This window comes from Corvus hawaiiensis, chromosome 14 (assembly GCF_020740725.1).
Source record: "Corvus hawaiiensis isolate bCorHaw1 chromosome 14, bCorHaw1.pri.cur, whole genome shotgun sequence".
Taxonomy (NCBI): domain Eukaryota; kingdom Metazoa; phylum Chordata; class Aves; order Passeriformes; family Corvidae; genus Corvus; species Corvus hawaiiensis.
In genome coordinates, this window is record NC_063226.1 from 22,549,592 (window position 1) to 22,575,389 (window position 25,798).

Here is a 25,798-nt window from a genome sequence, read left to right on the forward strand (position 1 = left end):
TCGCTGCCTGGGCTGGGGTCACCGGAGAGGCTGCAGAGGGAGCAGGGAGCAGCTGGAGCCTGGTGTTTGTGAGTACTCTTGAGATTCACAAGGAAGCTGGAGGACCTGGGATGGAGCATGGAAGAGGAGCTGGGAAGGAGCACAGCCGAGGAGATGGGATGGAGCCTCTCCTTCCCCCGAGCAGGCAACAAACACAAAGAAAGCAGCAGGGCCAAGATTTGCCCATAAAAAATGTTTATTCCTTAAAAATACAGCATTCATCTGCAGGGACACAACTATTCAGAACATTTTTTAACAGTTTTTTATCTGCTCCCAGTGTGGCAAGTGCTCAGTGTTGGGAGCAGGGAGAGCAACAGCCCATGGGAACAGCTCGTCCTGAGGGAAGGGCTCTGTCACCCATCCCTGGGTGTCACCTCGGCAGCCCATCTGCAGGACAGATTTCTCCTGGGAGAAACCTCAGCCCCTCTGGAAAGGCCCTGGTAGGGAAAGCCGTGAGAGGGGAAGCAGCAGGACCCTGGGGTGCTCCAGCCCTGACTCACTTTCACAGCACCAGCCATTGCTCCACAGGCCCCGGCTCCTCTCCCTCCTGCTGCCCCATGGAACAACCTGCCCGGTCTCTCCAACAGCCCCAGCCCCCTCAGCCCCCCGGGAGGGGGCTCTGGCTGCCCACGGTGCCCCGGCCCCATCCCAGCTCCCACCCCGCAGCCCTTGTGCCGCGGGAGCTGCCGCGCTGGGGAGCCCAGCCCCGGCCCCGCTCATCCCACGTCTCCCCTGACTCCAGGTGTGCTCCAGCCACGGCTGCTCTCAGGGCTCTGGAACCGTCCTGATTCCTGAAGTTTCTTCCCTGATTTTCCCAAGGAGAGGTCTCACCTCACTGCCCTCTCTCCACCGGGCTGACCCCAAGGGACAGGTGGCACAGGTGCCACATTCCCACTTGGCACAGCAGAGGCGTCCCCTCTGTGACCATCCCAGCTCCCCCAGTGGGGAGAACTGGTGCCAAGCCCTGCCAGTGGGAGCAACAGGGAGAGGATGGTTCATCTAGGCTGGAGGATGAAGGTGCAGGAAGAAATCCAGGGAATCTGGAGAGACCTCAGGGCCTTGGGACGAATGGATGAGGGAGCAGAAGCACAGGGAGGGCTCTCCTCTGTCCTTCCACCTGCAGGGAATGGTGAGAGGAGAAACAGAGCCAGCAGGTCAATGCCTGGCTCCAGGCCTGGTGTCACCAGGGGAATTTTGGAGTTTTGGATGAGGAATTGGCTCCCACAACACCAGGTGTCTGTGCCAGCTACACGGAACACTCCAGAAATGTCCCTGTGCTCACCTGGGCACCACCTCAGCCATGGCACAGGGTGGCAAAACACTTGGCACAATGACACCAGGGCTGGGGATGTGTCACAAATTCAGGAAGTGCCTGAGAACAGGAACGTAGGAACTGGGGCTTCTCCCCCAAAAATGAGGCGGGATCGACAGCCCAAGTGAAGCACACCAACACCTGGGGCGTGGGGAACGAACAGGAGGGGCTGGAAGAGTGCAGCTGGAAAACCGAGAGAGAAAAAAGAGTGAGAGCTGCTGGGCTGGGAACAGTCAGGATGTGAGAACAGGAACACTGCAGGTGACAGCGGGCAGGGCAGGGATGTGGGGCTGCTGGAGCAGGAGGATCCCCGCAGGGCCCTGGGCGGGCTGGAGCGATGGGCTGAGCTGTGCTACCCTGCACCTCTGCACAGCTGGGGAGAGCCTGGCGTGCACTGGGAACACGAGGAACAGTGCTGGGAAGGTTCAGGAGCAGAGAGACTGTGCTGCTTGAGCTTGGTCTCCAAAGCAACATAGGTGGAGGAAGTGGGTGGTAAAAATCACCAAAAGCCAGGCTGATGTAGCTCTGCTCCACCCACAGCCCCAGGAAACTAAACACCCTTCCCACGTGAAAGGTTCTGTACAGACTGACCCAGAGCACGAGTGGCACTGCCAGAATCCCCCTCTGCCCCACCTCAGCTTAACTGCTACCAGAGAAAACAGCACAGAAAGAACCAATGCCTTGGCTCAGAGGCTCCTGAGCCATCTAAATCTTCTGTTTAAACATACCTTGGTTTTTACTCATAGAAATATCTAAAAAATGCCTTTTTTTGTCCCTTTTGGTGATCTAGAAACCAGAAGATGCCCCTTGGTTGTTGCTTCAGGACAGTCTATGGCTGTTCCCAGCAGAAGGAAGGCTGAGGAGGGGGAATTTGGGCACACAAGCACATACAACATTGGCAGAACACGGAGTCGACACGCTGTGCTTCAAAGGGTCAGGCAGGAGCTTTTTCCCCAAATATATTGAACAGCACTTGCCCATTAACAAATAACTGACCAAACGAGTTGCAGAATGTTCCTTCCAGTGCTGCTGTGGACTTGGTTTCACTTTTACACCTTGTACCCCGAGGCCGTGGTGCGAGGGAATCATCAGGAACAGAGGGAGGAGCACCCCGGGTTTTCTCGGCATCCCCATCCCACTGTTTCCAGTGTTAAGTCAAAGTTCAAGTCATTTTCAACCCATCAAAGCCACAAAACTTCCACCTCTTCTCCAGGCTGGCCCCAACCCCGCTCAGCTCCTGCCGGAACGTGTTCTGCAGTCGTGTCATGAGAACTTCCACCTCCGCCGTGCAGATCTGGGGAACACAAGGAAAGCGTCACTGAAAGCGAAGATGGAAGAAGCCCTGCTGGCTGGGGATCATTCAAACTCAAGGAGTTACATTGCTGAGGTTCACCCAGGTTTTCCCTGAACTCGTGGGGATAATGCTGGGTCACACTGGGGGGTGAGATGGCTGCAGGACCAACACTGGAGTCGGGGCAAAGGGGCAGGCTGAACTTCTCCCCTGTGGAATGCAAGAGAATGGATTTAAACCTCCCAGGTATTGAAGTCACTGAACAGGAAGCACTTTTATCTTTATTTTAGCTTAATTCTCACATCCCTGATGGGGCAGGAGCTGCTCCAACAGAGCCAAGAGCTAAAACTGGGGTTGCACCACTGAGGAGAAGGAACCTGAGGTGAGGTGGGTTTGTCAGCCCCAAGGTCCTGCCAAGCCACACTCAGGGCTACAGACAACTTCTGAAGGGCTCCAATCCACCTTGGATCGTGATTTTTGTGCTCTCTGCTGACCCTCTTGGCGAGAATGATAGACAGGGAACAGGGGAAAGGTATTCCCCTTCCTTTCCTGTTGGCAGCTTCAAGAAACCAGGTTGTACTTCCAAGTACTCGCCCTCCTCCCGCCTCACCTCAGGCCCAAAGATCTGCTCAGGGTTAAAAACAACATCCCAAACTAATGTGAGCTCCTGCAAGAGTCAAGGAGGAGACAGAAGAGCTCAGAAGGAACACAAAGGACAATGGGAATAGCCCTGAGCGTGAGTGAACACGAGGAGACTGATGCCATAGCACAGGTTAAAGGGTGGGCTCTGCACAGGGGCTCTCCCAGGCAGAAGCTTCCAGGAGCCCTTCTCTGCACTGTGGAGACCAGAGAGGAAGTTCCAGAAGGCAGCTGAATGCAGTGATGGCAGTTTTATAGGAGCTCCAAACCAAAATAAAGGCGGCTGTTGGCCCCACAGACAAATTCCAAGCTAGAATGAGGAGATGAATTATTAACTCTGTCTTTATAAGGCTGAAGTGAGCCAGCCCAGGGAGTTGTGTTTTCTTAGGAAAGGGTAAATTAAACACTCAGCAAATCACAAACACAAGCAGCTGGAAAAGTTCCAATCCCAAGACAGGATTCCCGTGCCTGTGGGGCCTCCTGTCCCTGGGACTCTTTAAGGAAGACAGCTGGAGAACAGGATAGAGGAGAATGAGCTGTAATTCCTTTGTACAGACAGGAGCCTTTGCACAGCAGCTCCCATTTACTCAAGGAGCACAAAAGCCACCTGTCCCACACCCCCCCTGTCCCCACATCCCCTGTCCCCACACCCACCTCGCTGTCCCCACACCCCCTGTCCCCACATCCACCTCGCTGTCCCCACACCCACCTCGCTGTCCCCACACCCACCTCGCTGTCCCCACACCCACCTTGCTGTCCCCACACCCACCTTGCTGTCCAGGCGCTGCAGGTAGGAGCAGATGTACTCAATGCTTGCTCCAAAGGGGTGCACGTGGAGAAACGTTGAAATTATCCCTGGGAAAGGAACACCACAGAGGTCATTGTCATGAGACAAAAGCCAGCTGGGAACACCGGCCCTGTGCCACTGCAGGCAGCACAAGGTCACACCCTGACCCCAGCAAAGCTCAAGGTTTTCCTCAGTTCCAGGCCTGCCACCTCCCCTGGGATAACCAAAGGAGCCAGAGGTGGGCAGGAGGAGTGCAAGGTCACCTTGAAGCAGGTTCCCCCAGCATCACCACCAAGCCCAGCAGGACTCACCAACTAAGAGAACTTCTCGCTCAGATTTCACAGGGCTGTTGCTCAATGTCTTCTCCACTGGACATTCCTTCTCCTGGCTGCAGGCACAAACTCTGGACGTGCTGCCCTCCTGCAAAACAAACCCCCAAGGCACGTTCCAGACAACCTGGCACACCAGGCACTGCCTTGGGCAGGCTCAACAGGCCATGCAGGGGTGTTTTCCGAGTCACTGCAGCCATCACTGCTGTATTCTGTATTTTCCAAAATGCTCCCAACAAAGCACAGCTGTGTCCGTGCTGCTGGGCCTGAGCCACCAAGTGAGATGAAAAGGCCACGAAGTTCACCAGATGTCACCATGCACCCTGTACCAGCCCTGCTCTCTGACATGACATCTGCTCCAGAAGGGCCTTGATTTAAACAGCAAAATACAAACCAAACCGTGGCCTTGCCATGACTAATTCAGCTGCAGAGGTTTGTTTTACACATGCCCAAACTGAGACAAATGTGATTAATCAAGTGCAATGGGGCTGCACAGGGCTTAGGATCAGACTGTTCCTGACTTGAGCTTGTGGTACTGAATTAAAACAGAATTTGGCACCATTTATTATCCCTGACACAAACACAACAATGCAAAGACGGTGGCTGCACTAAAAGCAGGACTCGCTTTTATCCCCTAATTTTATGCGGAATTCCAGTGGCCTGAGAGCTGTGGACAGCTATAACTGGGAACAGCTCCAGTGACCAGTGAGATGGGCTGGAGGGAGGCCAGGGACGAAGATAGACTTGAGCGGTCCCCTGGGTCTGCTCAAATTCTTATACCAGTGCAGTTCTCAGCTGCACAGGGCTGAGGCTGTGCCTGAATGGCCTGAGCCCCCACATTTGCTTCCAAGGGAGAAAGAGGAGCTCTGCCCTGTGGAAGCTGATCCAGGGACTGGATCAGCACTGCAAACCCACAGGCTGCCTTCTCCTGGAGATCACAGAGTCATGGAATGGGTTGGGTTGGAAGGGGCCTTACAGCCCACCCTGTTCCAGCCCCTGCCACGGGCAGGGACACCTTCCACCGTCCCAGAGAAGCAGCTCTTGGACTTACATTCCCTTGGCAGTCAGCTGCATCTCCCTCCTTGTCCTCTTCATCTGCCATGCTCTGCTATATATGGGCAAGGAAAGGCAAGATTACTGATGATAATCTGTCATTTTTGTTTTGAAGCTCCTGCTCTGATGATTACGGGAATACACAAAGCCATTTTTAGTTAGTAGAATAGCATTTATTATCTTCCTTAGCTCCTGGCACAAAAAAGTGGGACTAAAGATGGAAAATGAGATAAACCCAGTATCAGGCTGTGTGGGCCACGGGGGAGAGTGCTGCCTCATGCTTCTTGTGTAATTGTGTCTGTGCTATAGAGGAAAGGACCAGGCAAGTGTAGATTCATGCCCTGATCCACAATCAAATCAGAGTGGATCACACCTGAGAAGCAGCACTATGGATTTCTGCTTGGAATTCTGTGTGGATTTCTGCTTGGAATAAACCCAGCGAGCACAGAAGTGTTAGAACACCCAGAAAAACTTCCCGTTCCAAAGGAGGGCATATCAAAACATGCTCCTAAACCACAACTGTAAATACCAGAGTCTGATAATTGACACCTTTTTCTTATCTTTTAAAGGCTCAGGTTGCAGAAAACCCCATTCCAGCTGTGATGCCACTGTACACTGTTCAGTGACAGTTATATTTTATTTATACAGTTGCTGAGATTGTCTCACAGGTACATGAAGCATCAGCAGGTCCACTACTGACAGACATCCTGCAATTTGACAGGTAATTTCTCCTCACTTTCCAAGGACAACTGCTCCAAACCAGGGCTGGGCATTCTCACCAAGAGTGCAGCAGGACAGAAGTCCTTCACCACGCTCCTGAGCGACCAGAAAATCCAAGCACTGCACAAGGAAGACCTGGATGGCACATACCTGCTCCTTCAGGTTTTCTAGTAATGTTTCTATTTTCAGTTTGTCTTCTTTCACTTTTTCCAACTCAGCTTCTCTCTTTTTGTACTCCTCTTGGACTTTCAAAAGATGCTAGAAGAGACAAGATAAACTCTTAATCTGCCTGCCACCTTCTTAACCTGCCTTCCACCAACTATTGTTCAAAGACTATACAATTTAGAAGGGCTTTTCCATGAAGACCAGACCGGTCATGTCCATCATTACAAGACAAAGCATAAAACAAGAAGGATCTACCTCAGAGATGCCTTTGCCTACCAGCATACAAAAAAGCACGGTTGTGTAAACATGGGGCAGTAATTCCATCCCCAATGGACGGATTTCCCACTTCCTTACTCAGCTGGTTATGGACAGACTGGGCACTTTGGAAGTCACGGTGAAGAGCACACGAGGAATCCATTAACTGTGGATTGCTTCCACGGGACTTATCAGCTCACACACAATCCCTGGTTTCAATATTTGCTTTGGGGTTTTTTTCAGCAACACTGGAAACGACAGAGTTGCTCCCCCTTGGCAGTTTGGATCCTGCTTAAATCCAGAGTGTTTTTCCACAGGTTTCTGCCGCCCATCCCAGCCCCTTCCCCTGCAGCGTGGCCCCAGCTATGGAAAATTCCAGGCCCACCTTCTGCATGCCCTGCAGAGCCTGCTGGAGGAGCTTCATCTGCTGCTCCTTGGTGGTGTCCTCGTCCCTGGTGGCCTTGCCCTGCTCCTGCTTGAGCAGCTCCACCTCGTTGCGGTAGGCGTCCAGCTGCCAGCGCAGGCTGTCGTTCTCCTCCTTCAGCGCCTCCACCTGCGACACCAGTGCTGGAGACAGCACCAGGGTCAAACAGCTGGGAGCAAGAACCCCCTGGGAGCTCTCCCCACCCTGCACAGGGGCTCAGCAGCTCCCAGTTACAAATCCTGAGCACCCAAAGGAATGGCTTCTGCTGTTTGGGATATCACAGGGCTGGAGCCCCTCTGCTCTGCAGCCAGGCTGGGAGAGCTGGGGGTGCTCACCTGGAGAAGAGAAGGCTCTGGGGGAGACCTCAAAGCTCCTTCCAGGGCCTAAAATGGCTCAAGACAGCTGGAGAGGGACTTTGGACAAAGGATGGAGTGACAGGACAAGGGGAATGGCTTCCCACTGCCAGAGGGGCAGGGATGGATGGGATATTGAGAAGGAATTGTTCCCTGGGAGGGTGGGCAGGCCCTGGCACAGGGTGCCCAGAGCAGCTGGGGCTGCCCCTGGATCCCTGGCAGTGCCCAAGGCCAGGCTGGACATTGGGGCTTGGAGCAGCCTGGGACAGTGGGAGGTGTCCCTGCCCATGGCAGGGGTGGCACTGAATCAGCTTTAAGGTCCCTTCCAGCCCATCCCATGATTCCAGCATCTCTTTAGTAAACAAGCTCCTCTGGACAAAGAGGCCCTCTCAGTGTCAATGCAATGTTTAGGATGGAAGAGGTAAAAAAAAGGAGGGGAAGAGCATCCCAAGGCAGACTCAGGAGTGCACTGGAACGGGACAGCTCCAGGGTGAACCTCTGCCCCTGGACACCACCTGCACAGGGCAGGGAGCTTCCAGCTCCTCCACATCCAGCTCCAGGAATCCCAACCCTCTCCCAGGAACAGCAGCTCAGACACTGCTTTCGGTTCCCCTGAGTGTGGCAGGGAACAGTGACAGACCCTGGCTGCAGACCCAGGCACCGAGAGGAAACAGCTCCAGAACTGCACTGGTTCTGCTCTGCCCGTGGCCACTTTGGGGCACAAAACACTGAGAATGGGACTTCTGAAAGAAACCACTGAAGAGAAGCATGTTATGAGCTGCAAAAAGGGATTTTACCTGACTCTTCTGTTTCTTTCATCTCTGATGGATCTTCTATTTCTTCATCAGACATCTCCATCTCCTCCTCCCTCCGAATGCCCATCAGCTCATCATTGTGGATGTTACGGATTTCCTGGGGTTCAGAAAGCAGAGGGGGTTTCAATACACGTTTCGAGGAACAGGTTGGCTGGATGAAAAGTTGCTGAAATCTAGGTCTGCAAAACACAACTCCAGGATACAATTCAAAAACTGGCACAGATTATTAGATCAAGGGCAATATCCGGCACACTCTGCCAGTGCTACTGGGATTACTGACTCTTCCATCTCCCTTCTGCTCTTGTGATGAGGCAGGTCAGCCTTGCTGTGTGAGGAACTGGAGTCAGTCCTAATTCTCTGGAGCCAAAAGTCCCAACCTGAGGTGGGACAGAGCAAAGCAAGCTACAGCTTCACCCCTGCGTGTACAGGGACCTCCTCAAGGTGACCCCAAAAGGCTGAGAGACCCTTTAGCCAGCATCTGATATCTACAATGAGCTGAGAGACATTTTAAATTACACCTGAAAATGCATCATCTACTCACAACGTTTTTATAAATATATCTGCCAACACCTGTACCAAGAAGTTGCATCTTGTGGCTTCCACCTTCCCTTAAGAGCAGTCCCTAAGCTGGGGGAGAGCAGCAGACTGAGCCCTGGCAGCTGAAGGGCTCCTGAAAGAGGCCTCACCAGTGGTCTCACAGCCTCCTCCCACTGGGAGAACTTACCTTGGAACAAAAGACAGCTCCAACTGGAGAGAGAGCTCCCACCCCAGCCACAGCCAGCAATCAGAAGGCAGGGAAGGACAGGAGCACTGAGCTCAGAGTGAATCTGAATCAGATTGCACTTGTGCAAATCAGATTGCACAGGTGCAAAAGGAACCTTGGCTCCTCTTTTAGCTGCTACCAAGGTTTGACTCAGTGGGCTCTGACAAGTCCCACAAGTGCAGTCTCATGGGGGGATCACAGCTGGGAACTTCCCAGGACAGCACGGACATTTAGAGCGTTCCAGCATGGTGCAGGATCAACCACCTGCTTGGTACCAGCAGGGCCCTGGCTGGGCATGATCCAGAGCCTTCTCAGGCTGCAGCTGTACAGCAAGGTGGCCTGGACACCCCAATCCATGGGGATCACAGGCCTGGACACCTCCAGCCCACAGGGATCCCAAGCCTGCACATCCCTGGCCTGCAGTGACCATGGATCACCAGCCTCTCAGCTTTGCCCAAATTCACTCTGGTTGTTAAATAATCTTAAAGGTGAAAGGCAGCTCCTGGCTTTGCTGGGATAGACTTCCTTTACAAGTTTGTTGTAAGGAACTCAATATCCCAGACAAACCCAGAACCATAGGAAGATTTGCACCAGAGGTAAGGAATGACAGCCAAAGGGACCAGGACAGGGTGGAGGAGTGGGATTAAACCTCATGAGACTCAACAAGGCCAAGTGCAAGGTCCTGCAGGCCCAAGGTGACAGCTGGCAGCACGGATTTCACCACAGCCCCCAGGACAAACATCTCCCCACCCATCACTTCCCAGTGGACACCCTTTCTTTACCTCAGCTTCCTTATTTCTGACATTCTGCCTGACTCCTTTATCTGATTTGATCAAATCTTATTGGACTAAGAACTATTCTTCCTCCTGCAGGAAGAGCAGTGGGAGTGACAAGCCTTCTTCCATCAGCTCCTTCCTGATCACCATCTTTAAACCACACATTTCATCATGTCACTTCATGGGATAAATACACAAACATGAGAACATCCGCCCTCAAGCTTTCCAGGCTGTTCATCTGCAATCATTTCCACCTCTCAAGGTGGAAATATCACATAAAAATGTGATAAAACAGATTCTGATGACACTTAGGGTTTGTTGTTGCTTTTTTAAACATCTCTCTAGAAATCCTTCTTGCTTTAGTATTAAAACCAGCAGAAAAATCCATGTTTATTATCATTATTATGACTGTTACTGTGCACAACTTCAATCAGCAGACGGGTCTCGATGTATTGCTACTGGTGACACAAATACCAAGAGGAAATTTATTACCTGTACCACAAGAGCCTCCTGAGTGATCCCCACCTCACACTGTGAAGGAAGGTGTTGTTATCCACGCGAGCATCGTGCAAACTGAACATCAACATCCTGACAAGCAAGAGACCGTGCTGGAGGATCTAACACAAGAAAAGATTACCAACCTCTGCTTGTTTGCACCACACGCTGATGTTCTTACGCTGAGCTTTCGTGAAATGGTCCCAAGCCTTTTGTTTGGAGGCAGAATGGTACACGGCCACTATCTGCTCGACTGGAGTAGCAAATCAGCAGCAAATCGGGCCCGAATAGCATCCAGAGAGGGCGAACAAGAGGAGTAAAGGAGTAAAAAAGTGGAATCAGGCAGGTGGTTTGGCTCCCCTTTTCTCATAACACTGCCCTGCGCTGACGCTACGCTCAGGGAAGGGGCTCAGTGTCTGGAAAGAGCCCTGTGGGCTTCACCAGGCCAGTGCCAAACGCTCACGGAGCAACGACCAACTGGGGAACGGGCTCTGCTCTCAGCTGGGAAAAAGGCAGGACACGTGGAGAAAAAGGCAGCACAGGTGCTGAAAAATAGCCAAATATGCTGTGTGAGGCTGGCTGGGAGTGTAAGTTCAGAGGGGCAGGACTCACCTCTGAAAGGGGGTGATGAGCTACAACCACGAGTTCTGGCCCTTGGACAGTGCCACAGCCTGTGTGAGCTACAGGAAAAGCACCAGGATCAAAGCAAAGGCACCAGCCATCACCTTTTCTTGGTCCTGGGATTTGTGCCTTCTGCTTGTCTAGAAAATTCACAGGATTTGGAATACACAAAGTGCTCTCCTTGGCTGAGAGCTCACCCACAGCACAAAGCACATCCACTTGACTTTTTTCTATGCTTGTGATGCAGCACCCATAATTCTCACAAAACAAACACATCTCCCTGCTCCTTAGAGTAACCTAAGAGTGGCTGAGATATCCATCTTGGTTTCAGAGAGTGGAGTTACACACTAGTCTCTATTACTACTTACTCTGCAGTGCTCACTGTATGTCCCTCTGGACCGTGTGCCCGTAGTTTTTACCATTAACAGAATTTAAAGAAAAAAAATAATTTAAAAAATCAACTAACAGCTAAAATCATTAGATACAAAACCAAAAGTTAGGAATGTTCACAAGCTAGGCAAGGGGCTCAAGGAGAATTAGTACAACTGTGGAGAAGGTACTCAGAAAGAAGTAAAAATATTCAGATTTATTAAAGCAAGGATGTGTAAGAGGCAAGGAATGGTCTGAGGAACTGTTACAAATCACATCCTGGAATTAATACAGTCCATGCCTCTTCCTTGATTTCCTGGTTTTTAAAGTACTGGGATTTGAAAGACCCAGGTTCTGCAGCAGGGTGTCAGAAGCACTCTGCTGCATCCTACCTTTGGCGAACAAATCCTGCACACTTGGCTGAGGCACCAGATTCCCAGGAACTTACCTTGTCTGTGCACAGGAGGGGTTGAAAAGATGACAGAACTAATAACAGACGATAATTAAGAGGAAACAAATTCAGAATTCATTCTCTCCTCCCCCCAGATGTGGACTCTTACTCCAGTAAAAAGTCCCACAAGGAATTTTTGCCAGGTTAGTGCCATATGATTCCAAATCAGCCATAGCTGCACAGAAGCGATTGCCACTTCTTTTCCCAGAGCCCTTTTAGCGGGGCCTCTCCAGACTCTGGAAATTAAAGAGTCTTCCCTACAGCAGACAACCAACATCCAGCATGGAGACACCACTCACACTGCACCAGGATCCCTGAGAGAGCCAGTTTGAACTTCTCTTTAGCTTCTTCCATCTCCTTCTCGTGAGCCGCCTTCTCGTTGACGAGCCTGCGGATGTGGCTGTTGGCCGACTGGATCATGGAGTAGAAGTTGTTGGCAGTTCTCCTGTTCACTTCCCCACGTTCTATCCAGGTCAGCAAGGTCTGGATGGCTTCCGAGAACTTGGTGTCATCTGCAGCAAGAAAGGACAGCTTTACACCGCAGCCCTGGGGTGGCCTGGGCAGCTTTCAGGTCCTTTTCCTGGAGCTGAACTGCTCCTTCAAAGGTCAGCATCCTTCAGGTGACTGATCATGACTCCTGGAAGCAGGGAAGGATCTGAACACGTGGCTGTACAAAGGAAGGCAAGTCTAGCACCAAGCTGATGGAGCAAATCACCTGCTGAGGTGCAGCAAGAGGAGGAACGAGCACTAGAAACTTACTGGAAAATTTCATGTCTACTCAGATGGGCCCTGAAAGGAAATGTCCTCCAGCTCCAAAATCATCAGGTCACACATGAATCTCAGGCTTCCAAGAAGGTCTTACACTAGTCCTTTCAACCTTAACCAAAATTATCTGGAAGAAACTTGTACTGAACAGTTTTGATTTGAACAAGTTTGCTGCACTCAACAGGTTCGTTCAGCCTTGGGAAAATAAGATTATGGGGAGACCTCATCACTAAATCCTGGGGAGGGCTATGAAGATGGAAAGGATGAGGGGGAATGGGTACTCCTGGGGACAACTTTTCACAATGGCAGCACTGTGGAAAGCGCTGGGTTCCCCAAGACCAGAGGCTTTCAAGACTGGGCTGGGCAGAGTGTTGGGCCATCTGGTCTAGACCGTGCCTCTGCCAAGAAAGGTTGGGCCAGGTGAGCCTTCAGGTCCTCTCCATCCTGAGCTTCTACAAATACGATTCAAGCGCAGGGGGTTTTTCTGACAAAAAGAAGGAATCTGGCGGAGAGCTGCTGCACCCCCGGCGAACGCAGCGCTGTGCCTGCCCAGCCCCTCTCACCTTTGAGCTTCTCGGCCACCACGCTGCACTCGTGGTCGGAGTAGTGGACGACGGGGGGCGGGGAGGGCGGGCGGAAGCGCTCCTCGGCCAGGCGGCGCCGGTGCCGCTCCTCGCGCGCCAGCATGCGCTGCTTGCACTCCCACTCGTAGAGGTCATCCCGCGCCTGCGCAAAGTCCACGTGCAGCCGCCCCATGTCCTTCTTGTCCGTGCTGGAGCCCAGCCGGATGCGGTAGCCTGGCGGGAATGAGGGTGCTCAGGTAGGACGGGGGCTTACCTGGGGCTCCCGTGGCAAAAGGAGGCCACGGGGCTCAGCCCCGATGGCTGACAGGGAAGAAAATCCTACCAAGCCAAGCCCATCAGCCAAATAAAACCCCACGAAGTCAAGCCCAGCCAGCAAATTAGGAGAAACTGTCCGTTTTTGTAGGCACTATCTATAGAATTAGCTGGGCACTTATCCATGTAAGATGGGGATAGACTCTGTACCTCAGCCCAATGTTTTGTATACGTTTTCAGGTGACAAAGCATCGCTGCCTTTCCTCTCAGGAGCTGCTTTCTTGTATTTAAGCAGAAATTCAACAGCAGCAGAAGGCAAACCGACACAGCATCAGAGAAATCTGCCCCAGTTCCTACTGTTCTGTCTATAAAGGCACCATCACAGTTCTGTCCCAGAATTTTAAGCTTCCCTCTGAGCCAAACACACCCACCAGACAGGTAAAGTGCCTTGTCCACCATGAACTCCTCAGCAAAGCGGATGTGGCAGAAGTTCTTCTTGCTCTTGCGGATAGCTATGACCTCCCCACACTGCTCAAACACCTCCATGATGATCTGCTCTGTCCCATTTTCTGGCAGGCCTCCAACAAACACTGTCTTGCACCCTGGGGGCCTCTCTCTCGTGGCCGGAGGGGGAAGATCTGAAGGGAGAAAGCAGAGCAGGTCAGGTTTTGGGCTGCCGGCACACATTCCTTCCACCTGCTCCTCTCTCCTGAGGGATGACCACACCTTCCTGGCTTCCTCCAAACACACACCTGGCTATGCCACACTCAGATTTATGGAGTGGATCCACAGCACTGCTGAGGTGCTGGATAAAAAAATAAGCACATTCACCAGCGTGTTTCCGAAAGACCTTGGGAGCCTGGAGCCCTCCGAACACTCTCCCAAGTGCAGGAGGTTCACTGAGCTGCTGTCAAAGAACACAAGCAGCACCAGGAGCTCCCAGCTTTAGCATGGGAGGTGCTATAAAATCACAGCTTAAAAGAGTGCCCTAATGTAAATAACACATACAAAACTTGCTCAGGGGATCCTCTGTGCTGCAACTGCACACGCTCCAGACTTGTGTGCTTGAGCTACACCTCACACCACACACGAGAATCAAACCATGAACACTTCAAATACCCAGCAACTGGAATGGCTTTTTCCCCAGTCCTTACCAATCTAGCAACTGCAAAGGCTATTTCTGGAGATGGCAAACACTCAGTGACAAGAACAGGCTTTTCCTGTTGCTCTGTCACCTTCCTGCCAGCAGTGAGTCACGGGAATGGCCCTTTTCTCACACACACCTGGGGTTTATAGAAACACGAGCATGGGGATACTCCTACAGAGACACAGCACAAGCAGACACTTACGTGGGTTAGGTGGGAAGAGAGTGCAGCTCTTGCAGTGGATGATCTCCTTCACGGCCGGCATGTCCGGAGGGATGGGAGGTGGGACGATCCCCAGGCCTGGCATCATGGGGTTGATCGGAGGGATTCCAGTCATCATCCCAAGAGCAGGATCAAAATCTAAGTGGGGGAGAGAACAAGGGAGTCAAGTGGGGGGCTAGAGTCACACAGCGACTGTGAGCCCTGACAGCAAACGGGGAACGCTCCCACGCCTGCCGGTGAAAATCGGGAACGTGACAACATCAAACTTTACATCTGCGCCCTTAAAATAATGTTTTAAAACTATTTCATTGCTCATTGCCACAGCCAAGTAACTTTTCTCTGCTAAAATAAACTACTTCCTTCTCTCCTCTGTAGAAACCAGCTCCCATCCAGGGTCAAACCCTTCCCAGAGAGGTTTGTCCACAAAAAGACACCTGTGACATAAGGAAACAGTGGAAAACCTGACCCAGTTTGGTTGTATTAAGTAGTTCAGCAGCACAGACAGCTGTGACACAGGCTTAAGGGCATCAGGAAGAATTTGTACATGGAAAAGGTTGTCAGGCACTGGAAGCAGTGGAGTCCAAGGAATGACTGGATGTGGCACTCAGTGCTCTGGGCTGTTGACAAGGTGGGGAACAGTCACAGGTTGGACTCGATGATCCTGGAGGTCTTTTCCAGCCTAAATGGTTCTGGGATTTAGGGCATCATCTCACCAACCAGGCAAGTGCAGCAACTCCAGCAGCAGAGAACCTGCCATCTCCTCGGTATTTTGAAATACAGTCATAGCAAAAACACGGATCTGAGGCCAACCCTCTGCCATCAACCGGCGCTTTTGGAGGAATGGACACGAAACCTTCCTGTTTCAACTGTGAAACATGGACGTAGGAGCACATGGGAATTGTATCCTTATCCATGGGAGAGATTTGATTTTTACTTCACAGAAGAATGTGAGCATGAGAAGGACATGGAAACACCATCTCCACAGCAAAGCCACATGTGAACCAAGGCCTTGGGGACAGGAGAGAACTTTCTCTATTACTACTGAGAGAGTTGGGGCTGTTCAAACTGGAGAAGAGAAGGTTGTGTGGAGACCTCACCACACCTCCCAGTATCTGAAGGCACTACAGGGAAACCGGAGTGTAGGTTTATGGTTCAGGGTCCAGTCGGGACGGAGACGGATGGAGACGAGAGATCTCTATAGGCAGGTCTTGGGACACAGTCGGTTTATTGTAAAAGGCGTGGGTATTGGGGCACTGCTCAGAGCTGGTAGACTCAGCTCTGAGCAGGCCCAAGAGAGCAAGAGAGTAAACGGGTGAGAGAGAGAGAGAGAGAGAGTGTAAGAGCAAGAGTGGAGTGGAAGTGGTAGTAAGGAAAGGAAGTAGTAGTAAGGAATGTCTGAAGTCCTGGTTACAATACAATAAATCATCTTCTGTACTGAATATTCTAATTGTCACTAACCAATCTAATACAAGATACAAATCCTATAGCATTTACATACAGCCTATAAGAGTTCTTATATTACCATAGAGTGTTACATCTTAAGTTCTAAAAACTACTCTTTGGACCCCTTCTGCTGAGCTAGTAGGGTCTGCTCTGACCCTTGGACCTGTTTGCAAGCAGAGGGTATTGTTCAATCAAGAGGGGATTACCTTCAGTCGGCCATACCATTGTTTTCCAGTTGTTCAGTAACTAAGACTTGGTATTTCAAAGGTGGCTTTCATTTCGATGTTGCCTGTAGTTTTCATATTCCCAAAATCTTTTGTCAGGCAATCATATTTATAAGGCTTTCCTGTTTCATCTTCCCCAACATCGGAGAAGGACTCTGCATCAGGAACTGGAGTGACAGGACAAGGGGGAATGGCTTCCCACTGCCAGAAGGGAAATTTAAGTGGGATATATGGAAGGAATTGTTCCCTGGGAGGGTGGGCAGGCCCTGGCACAGGGTGCCCAGAGAAGCTGTGGCTGCCCCTGGATCCCTGGCAGTGCCCAAGGCCAGGCTGGACAGGGCTTGGAGCACCCTGGGCTCATGGAAGGTGTCCCCGCCCGTGGCAGGGGGTGAATAAGATGAGCTTTAAGGTCCCTCCTAACCCAAACCATTCCATGATTCCAAGAGCACAGACTGGAGGCAAAACTTAGGGCAAGTTAAGTGGTTGTGTTAAATACAGGATTGGCTGCACAGCAACCCACCTGCTGTGTGCCACAAGAGCAGAAATGGGATGGCAGAGTGCTGCCAGCACAGACTTCCCTCCCCAGGTGAGCAGGCTGGTCTTGAGGCAGGGGAGAGCATCCTTCTACATGCAGCAAAGCACTGGAACAGTCAGTTCCACTCAGGACTTTGATGTCCAGCATCCTGCACTGCTGGGCAATCAGGCACAGCTCAGCTCTGTTCCTGCAGGAGCTCTTTCACCCAGTACAAGGTGACTCACCCATGCACATGTATTTCAGACTATAAGGCGGTCATTTCCGGAGCAGAATCTTCCATTAATTTCTGCTATATCCATTTTGCTGCCCTGTTGCTTTCCTCTTCACCTTCCTCCCATCCTTCCTTATAAGCCATTCCAGTTTAGCTCAGAGTAACTCGTTCCTGGATATCATTGGCTTCCTGTCCTGTGTGGCACCCTCCTCCTCCTGCTCTGCTGCAGGGTATCTAGAGGTACCCCACAATAGTCATTATTTGCATTAAAACACATGTATCCTCGCTTCCTCTCAATTCAGGTCTCTAAATAAATCACGTGCAGAATGAATGCATTTCAAACACAGCTCAGTTTGTACGTGGGGGTGTTTGCCCAAGAGCACCGAAACAGGCTATTCCCAAAGAGCTGTGGCAGGCTCAGCTCACCAGGCAGGAGGGGCTGTCCTGTCATGCCCATGGGAGCCATGCCCAGGTTGTTCATGGCGGTGGCCCAGGCGGTCGGGTCGGACATTGGCAATCCCATCGGAATGGAGTCCAGGCTCAGATTTCTGCCACCATCTGTTGAGAGAAACATAAAAGTGATTAAGGGCTTAGAGCAGATCTCAGCTCTGCCCAGTGAGGCTCTGCAGTGTCAGCACCCAAAACCAGAGCTCAACCCACTCTCAGGGAAGAGCCAGATTCTGTCCAGCTATGAAAATAAATCTATTGGGACAGGTATAGAGAATCACAGAAGGGTTTGGGTTCGAAGGCACATGAAAAACCATCCCATCCCACCCTCTGCCATGGGCAGGGACACCTTCCACTATCCCAGGCTGCTCCAAGCCCCGTCCAACCTGGCCTTGGACATTGCCAGGGATGGAGCAGTCACAGCTTCTCTGGGCACCCTGTGCCAGGGCCTCCCCGCCCTCACAGGGAACAATTCCTTCCCAATATCCCATCTAACCCTGCCCTCTGGCACTGGGAAGCCATTCCCCCCTGTTCTATCACTATGTACTCCTTGGGGAGATCCCACAATCGGAGCCTGGCTCCAGGCACAGCAGTGGGGCTGCAGCAGCATCAGAGCCCAGCTGCCCTGCCCAGCCTGCACAGCCACACCCCAGCACAGCAGCTGCACTCAGGCTGGATTCAGGGATCCCCTGTCTACTGCCAGCAATGGAGCTGGCACTCAGCTCACCTGGGGGAACGCTGCTCCTCTTCCTCGGGTCACTTCCATCCTCAGCCGGGCTGTCCGACCCCCGCGGGCCAGCAGCGCTGCCCAGCCCCAGGGACTCGGTGCTGGCACGATCAAAGGGCAGGTGGTTTAAACCTAAAGGAGAAGAGCACACTTAGAGGCTTTACTTAAACTGGTTTGTGATGCTTCTGGATCACAGTAGTGAGAGAAATGCCCAATTGTGGGCACAAGCAGCACTCCAGGCCCTGAAGGAATCCTGACTGCTGCTTACAGGCCCCAGCTCCACCTGATCTGAATGTTACACAATAAAATATTACTCACCAGCATCAATTCCACCACCCACACAAATCAAACTGCCTGACAGTGTAAGCCAGGGGTGCATCTTCCCCGGGCTGAGCAGCATTTCAAGCCTGGAAACTCAAAGGACGGGATTTTTCCCTGTTTCTTCAGTCCAGGAATACACTGTTAATAATTACTTATGTTTCACCAGTGGAGAATTTACCTGGAGTCATTTACTACCAAAAAACAAGGCACAACTGAGATCATCTTCAAAACAAGAAGATGCTGCTGGAATTTTTGTTCCAAGAGCCTGCCAGACAGCTGCTTCTGGTCATGGCTGTGGAAGGGGCTCTGGGATGCACATCCCAAAAAGGGGAGCTCCAGACCCCCACTGGCTGCACCCTCCTGTCAGGGAGCTGTGGAGAGTAAGAAGGTCCCCCATGAGCCTCCTTTTCTCCAGGCTGAAGAGATGGGTCCAGCGCCCTGAACTGACTGACCATCGAGTTCCTCACTCCACCTTGCCACAATCAGCACTTGCAGGGATGCAAGTCCAAAGGAGCATTAAAATATCGAGTTTGATTTACCTCTGTCTCAGCAAATTCACTCTGAACAGCCAATACAGAAAAAAAAAAAAAAGAAAAAAACCAAACAAATCTTTTTTGTGGACCCATATAAAGTGATACAGATAACCACATTTCTAAGATACTCTGTGTTCCCAGGGGAATCAGCAGAACTCCCAGAGCAGCAACAATGATAATTATCCCATCCCAAGGCACTGATGGGCCGAGGCATTTGTACCAAACCTTCCCCCAGACTCTCTGCAGCATTGTGGTTTCTGTTCCAGAGGATTCCACTTCCAAGAACTTAACAAACGTGGCTGCTGGGTCTGGCTGTAAATAGCCAAGGGGATACAGGGAGCCTGGAGGGCTCCTCTCTGAGCCACTGAAAGGTGAGAACGCAAGAAGCAGCCAAAAAAACAAGGACTATTCAGCTGGCAACAACAATAGTCACGCCCGGCTATGCAGGATGCCTACAATGCTGTGTCTTAAATATTCCAAAGTCAAAATATCATGGAGGTCATGAGGGCTCAGGAAAACAAATCTGAATGCAGTAGGTTAAAAATAGAGAGGTTGTGCACGGGGAAGACAGCAGGAGAAAGGAAAAGGAGCAGTTCTAAGCTTACATTGATATTACCCGTGTGACAGAAAAGGCAAAATTGAACTCAAACAAACGTTTTCCCATCCTTGGGAACAGGGAAGGATGGAGAGAAGCAGCAGTACAGCCGGACACTGGTGTCACCAGGATGGACAGACACCCTGCTCTGGCTGAAGACAACGCTGTGGAGACACCTGGCACTGACCAGCACCTGAATGCCAGTGGACACTGCTCCAGCCACTGCTTTCCAGCCCACTGGGGAACACAGGCAGCCACTCACTCCAGGCACTTCCAGCCCCAGGTTGAGCTGGGATGCTCAAATGTCCCCAGGGCCAGCTGACAGCCAGAAACAAATCACCTGGAAGGCTCTGGGTGGAGGCACCCGTGTGACCTGGAGCACGAGCCTTGTCCTCAGGGCTCCCCAAAACAGGACCAGCTACCATCCACCAGAACCTAACAACAAACATGGGGGAGCAAAACTCCTTGGGAAAGCTTTGCTCTCACTTCACCAGGATGGAGAAAGAGCAAATGCCCCAGGAAAGCAAAGGGCAGTATGGAAAGTGGGCGATGGAAGCAGTAAAAGGGACCCTGCTTGCTGCTCTTGCAGCAGCGAGTTTGCTCCAAAAATTAAAACAAGCCAGAGATAAGATTCCAAACACCCTCATTATGTCAGATTTGCCACCCTACACAAGATAAATGCCGTGGACAGCAGCCAACTTTCAGACCTGCCTGCCTCTCTCCTGTCATCTCAGCGAACAGCCGGAGCTCCAGCCACACCCCACTGGATACAGAGAACGGGCTCAGAAGAAAGCTGAGGCTGCAAAAAATCCTCTCTCCTGGGCACAGAGCAGGATAAAAGCTGACAGGCTCAACCAGTACAGCCAGGAGGCACAAACAGGAGCATCTCTCTGTCCTTTGTGCCAACCACAATGAAGTGTCCTTGGCCATTCCAAGCTGCTCTGCTCAGGAGGGAAGGGACCAGCACAGGAGCAAACCACGGGGGTTTGCTCAGTATTCCTGCAGTGAGCCAGCCTGCAAAGGCCAAAATCAGATTTCTGCATTTGCTTGGAAATGCTACACAGAAAGTAAGGGGGGGAGAAGAAAATTTGGGTTTCCAGCAAGTGTCAGAACCGGTGTCAGCACTTCCAGAGCCATATGTGGCACAGGTGTCAGTGTGCCCTTCATCTCCTCATCCCTATCTCCAGGGATTTTCAGAAGAGTCAATTTTTGAGAGTGAGACACGAGGCACTGCCATAATGCAGTGACTAAACATTTAAAAATAAAAACTTGGGCTAGAAGATTCCTCAGTAGAAAAACGGATCAGGGAAAGAAGGGTGGATGCTGAAAGATGAGCAGAAGGCGACTCTGAGCAAGGCCTCTCCCTCGGCACAGCGGGTCCTTGTGGGCGGTTTATCCCTCTGGAAATAGGTGCTGAGCTGTGCCTAATGGGAAGAGTCCACACTTCCCACTGGCCTAAGAGCACTGACAGTGCAAAGTCCCCCCATTCCACTGGGGTGGGATCAATCCAGGGGCTAAATATGGCTGCAGCTTTCACAGCACAGCTTCAGAAAGGGGCTGGAGAGAGAGCAAAGATCTCAATGTTCCAGGCGTAAATCAAGGCAAGTATCCATCCTCACTGGGTCCCGTGCCAGACCCAGGACAGGACTTGGTTTTCCAACCCTGCTAACTGAGCTTGGCCATTCGCCTTAATGACCAGGAGGAAAATAAACCCCAAACAGTCCCTGAGGTGAACTGAAAAGCCTGTTCTAAAATCATTCCCATTACCAAGAGCTGGAAACACTGGAAATCACAACCAAAACACGGGATTGTGCAGCTCCTGTGCAACACTCCTGGAACCACCTAGAAACAACACAGCACCTACAGGGCTGCCACCTTGGGATGTGGGCGAAATGTTCCCTGCTGGGTTCAGGAACACTCAGTGAAGGGTGGCACGAGCTCTGCCACAAGCCTGGCACTGCTCTGGAGCCACACACTCCGACTGCAGCCTCACTCTGCCCAGGCACTGGAACAGTTTTCCTGCCATCCAACCAGTTAATAAACAGCAGGAACATAAACCTCTGCCCCAAAACTCAAATTACAACTATGAACAGGTACTCTGCCACTGTCACACACCTAAAAGCCTTTCAATGATACACTCAAAAAGGCTGTGCAGGCTGGTGCTTGTATGGTTGTATTTTGGGGTGTCCTGGAACCCTCTCAACTATTCTGGGTCACACTTTGGGGTGCCCCAGGTCCCTCTGAGCCCCTCAGGTGATATTTTGGGGTCCCCTGGGCTCCTCTGAACACATACGAGACTTCTCTTTCCCAGCATTGGGGAAACTCCAGAAATGGGCTGACACAGGCTTTACTATAAATATGGATTTACCTTTTGCCAACATTGGTAAATATAGGAAATAAGCAGTGCTCAGTCTGAGCAGGGTGCCTGTGTTTGTGGGAATAAACTGGATTCCGGGATACACTGTGCCATTGATTACACAGTGCTGGTTTTAAGCCCTCAAGAAATGCACTTTAGAAGACACCAAAGTACATCTGCAGCAATCAATTAGAGCACAGGAGAAAAGAGACCAGCAGGGAAGGGAGAGGGACACCGAAGCTCTGAAGTTACATTTTGATACCAATCATTTCCTTTTGAAAACTAATTCCCAGATTCAAAAACTACTGCTGGGCTCGTGCATGTTCCTCTACCGCACTCCTGGCTTAATTACCACTGGTAGGGCTTCACAATCATCAGCCTGAGCTGGGAGCTGGCCAGGCATGCTGATGAGAGCAGCACAATTCTGACAGTGACTTCTGTCAGCTCCAGATAATCCTACAGGGCAGCAGGATCCGTGCAGGGAATCCCAGAACCCCCCCGCATTACCTGCGAACTGCACGAGGAACATGGCAAGATGCTCGTCATAAGGCAGGAGTGCAGCCAGTTCTCCCACTGCTCCCAGCTTGGCTTTTGGTCTGAAAATCCAAGTGCCAGGCTGAGCCCCCTCGCTCTGCTCCCAGCACAAGAGGAAAGCTGGGACCTAGTGACAGCAGAACTGCCCGGGGGCAGGCAGGACAGCCCAGGCGTGAGAGCCCAAGCCAGCCTGGGGCTGGCACCCAGCAGCTCCATGTGTCACCATCTGTCTCCTGTGACTGACACCCATAGGCAGATTCCAGGATGCAGGGGACGGAGGCGGATGAGCAGGTGGGGAGGCAATTAACAACCAGAGCATCTGAATTTGCCAGGGATTTCATACATCACTGCTCTAAGCACTGGCACGCAGCTCAATAAACCCTGTTTGCATGCCCGAGATTAGTGGCCTTTGCACTGAAAGATTAATTCCTGGTAATCCCTGATGGTAAGAGGCACACTGCTCGCTTTCCTTGATTCTGGAAACTTGTACTTGAAAGAAATATATTAATTTCAGGCAGCTAATTATTCTAGCAGGGCACTGTAAAACCAAGAGGCACGAAGAGCCTCTTTCTCCTTTGCGCCGAGAACACAGCAGTCAGCAACCCCAGTCAGGGACACCAGCCTGCAGAGTTTTCACAAAAATACAGCCACAGCAGCAAAAATAGGGGGCTAACCAAGTCCTGTGTGAGCTGTGCTCTTCACTCACTGTTGTAACCCAAAACAAAGGAAAAAATTCCTTACCAGCATGTGTGTACACGCATGCATGTCACCAGCAGCGACCCAACACAGCCCTCGGTGCTTCCCAACAGAGGAGCCTGCCCTGCTCACCACACCAAATTATTAAATATTCCACAGGACATGTTCAGGGTGCTCACAAGGCTCTGCCAAACCACCCTCCCTCTGCACACACATCTAGGAACTCTAACGCTGGGATGTCCGGGGGGGAGCTGCTCGTGCTCCATGGGGTGCAGAGCAGGCAGCTCATCAGCCCCATCCCTTTCTGTCCTTCCAGACCCCCTCAGCGCTCCTGGAGAACAACACCCAGCACGTGCCACCTCAGAACAATGCTCAACAGCTCCTGTTTTCAGAAATATCTTTTTGAAAAGCTTGGAGAAGAAAACTGATGGGCAAAGGGATGCAGGACTAACTACGCAGAGCTACTGAGGAAGAAAAAAAGGGGGAAGAAGAAGAAAAAGAGGGGGGGAAAAAAGGGGAATACACAAATAAAACTCCAGGAGAGCCAGCAATCAGGATCATCAGAAAACCCCAGCGCAAAATCCTGGACTGATGGGCAAGAGAGCCTTGTGGAAAGCCAGCACCAGCATGAGGAACTGCTGGCTGAGAGTGGAGCAGCTGGACGGGATGGACCTGCTGGAACTGGAATAATGTCAGCAGAAAAGTTGGGGATTAAGGGAGAAATCTCACACCATCTTTGGAAGGTATACAGAATTCCTCAGTAGCAACACCTGATCTTTGAAATGAGCCGGTGATTGAACCTCATCCCTGATACGAGCTCCAAACACATGACCTTCAACACGGAAACCTGACCTTACCCCAGCTCCCACACAGCTTTCAACAACTCTGCTCAAGGCGCTTTTTAACTAGATCCTCAAAATTCCTCAAATAAGCCTGGAAGAAACAGAGAACCCAACCACTTGGCTTCCAGCACAGGGAAGAGGATGGCTGGAGTAAGAAGGAACACAAGTTGGAGGGACAAACTCCTACCCCAGGTCACCTCCATGCTTTCCCACCAGCTCACAGCTCTGCTGCAACTTTCTGCACGAAAATACAAAAAAATACAATGGCTAATAAATGTAGCTACAGGGGAGGTAGGAATGGTGCAGACTAATGAGGAGCTTACCCAAGGATTAATGTTTGTGTAACAAACACATGCCACTAAAGAACAAAAACATCTCCACGCAGAGTGACCTGGATGGACGTTACTGGTAACAGCACACAGCACCAAAACAGGAAGAAAATAAGAGTAAGAAGCACATAAACTAAAGAAGCTCGATATAAACGCTCAAGGAACCAAACAAACGAGTGCATGTGCATATATGAGTTACAGTCCAGGGCTGTGGGAGAGCTGCAGCCCACGGCAGCTGTGGGCACCGGCACGAGCGTCCCCAAAGCTCCCTGTGCTGCCCACGGACCATCTGCTGTGGCACCACGGATCCAGCACAGCCCAGATACACGTGTGAGCCCCGGGAGAAGGGAGAGCACAGCCAGGTGCATCCCTCCCCGGGGGGAAGCTGCTGCCACCTCCACCCCCCACCCCTTTTGCAAACCACTCGCTCTTGGAGCATCAGAATAATTTCTTTATATGCAACCAATTTCTCCTTGTGCCACTTTCACAGGATCATCGGGGGTGAAAGAGACCTTCAAGATCATCCACCCCACCAGCACCACCACAATAACCCCTAAAACACAGCCCCAAGTGCCTCCTGAACACTTCCAGAGGTGGTGCATCCACCACCCCCTGAGCAATTTATTCCAAGGCCTGACCGCTCTGGTAGAGAAACCATTGCTACTAATGCCCAACCCGAACCCCTCGCACCTTGGGGAAACACGACACGGCACAAGATCCCGGCCCCCCCGGCTGCCCCCTCCTGTCAGGGACTTGTGCAGAGCCACAAGGTCCCCCCTGAGCCTCCTTTGCTCCAGCCTGAGCCCCTTTCCAGCTCCCTCAGCTGCTCCTGCGGCTCCAGACCTTTCGCTGGACACTCTCCATCCTTTCTGACGCGATTTTCATGTTCTTTTTGAAGTGATTTTAACTACCACTGAACCCAAACAGTGGCCCAGACGCTTCCCGCATGGAATAAACTTTCCCACACAGCCTGCCCACCACCCGGACGAACCGGAGCCCCGCGGGTGTCCCCGCCAGTCTTCCGAAGTCCCGACGGCTCCCACGAGGTTGTTCAGACCCTCCACAAAACTCCCCGGCTGCTTCGGCCCGGCCGGAGCCGCGGAGGAGGCCGGTCCTGCCCGGCGAGCCCCGCTGACGGCCGGGCAGCGGCCCGGAGGGCGATGGAGAGCGGGGCGGCCGCTCCGCACGCCCGGGCCCCGGCAGGGGAGCGCTCCGGGCCCAGCCGCGGCCGCCGCCCGCTCCCCGCCGCCCGCTCCGCCTCTCCCGCCGGGGCTCCGGGACAGGGCGAGGCCGGGCCGGCCCCGCTCCCCCCGATTCCCGCACTCACCGCCCGGCTCGGCTCGGCTCGGCCCGGCTCGGCTCGGCTCGGCCCGGCCCGGC

The 25,798-nt window shown here is 52.0% G+C and overlaps 1 protein-coding gene across 5 annotated transcripts; it reads right to left on the reverse strand.

Moving 5' to 3' along the window:
- Positions 1-217: 217 nt before the first annotated feature.
- ENOX2 (ecto-NOX disulfide-thiol exchanger 2) lies at positions 218-25,798 on the reverse strand. 5 transcript variants are annotated; one of them, XM_048318922.1, is made up of 15 exons: positions 25,783-25,798; positions 18,213-18,346; positions 17,465-17,596; positions 14,608-14,763; positions 13,690-13,896; positions 12,986-13,219; positions 11,957-12,169; positions 10,363-10,469; positions 8,165-8,279; positions 6,976-7,157; positions 6,321-6,428; positions 5,449-5,505; positions 4,380-4,488; positions 4,051-4,136; positions 218-2,645 (listed from the first exon to the last, which is right to left on the reverse strand). In XM_048318922.1, the coding sequence occupies exons 3-15, from the start codon at positions 17,559-17,561 to the stop codon at positions 2,514-2,516; spliced, it is 1,803 nt and encodes a 600-aa protein (XP_048174879.1). In that variant the 5' UTR covers positions 17,562-17,596; positions 18,213-18,346; positions 25,783-25,798; the 3' UTR covers positions 218-2,513. The 5 variants fall into 5 exon arrangements, with proteins under 5 accessions (XP_048174879.1, XP_048174878.1, XP_048174877.1 ...); XM_048318921.1 differs by lacking the exon at positions 25,783-25,798 and adding an exon at positions 25,763-25,780; XM_048318920.1 differs by lacking the exon at positions 25,783-25,798 and adding an exon at positions 25,746-25,777 and having other exon boundaries at positions 18,213-18,344.

Excerpts from the sequence above, each read along its gene's own strand:
- ENOX2 (XM_048318919.1), bottom strand. The coding sequence starts at position 17,612 with ATGTTTCTCTCAACAGATGGTGGCAGAAATCTGAGCCTGGACTCCATT. Across the intron at positions 13,897-14,607 it reads TCTCTTCCCACCTAACCCAC|ATCTTCCCCCTCCGGCCACG; the intron begins GTAAGTGTCTGC and ends TTCTCCCTTCAG. Across the intron at positions 10,470-11,956 it reads CTCAGGGATCCTGGTGCAGT|TCGAGCAGATAGTGGCCGTG; the intron begins GTGAGTGGTGTC and ends TTGCTACTCCAG.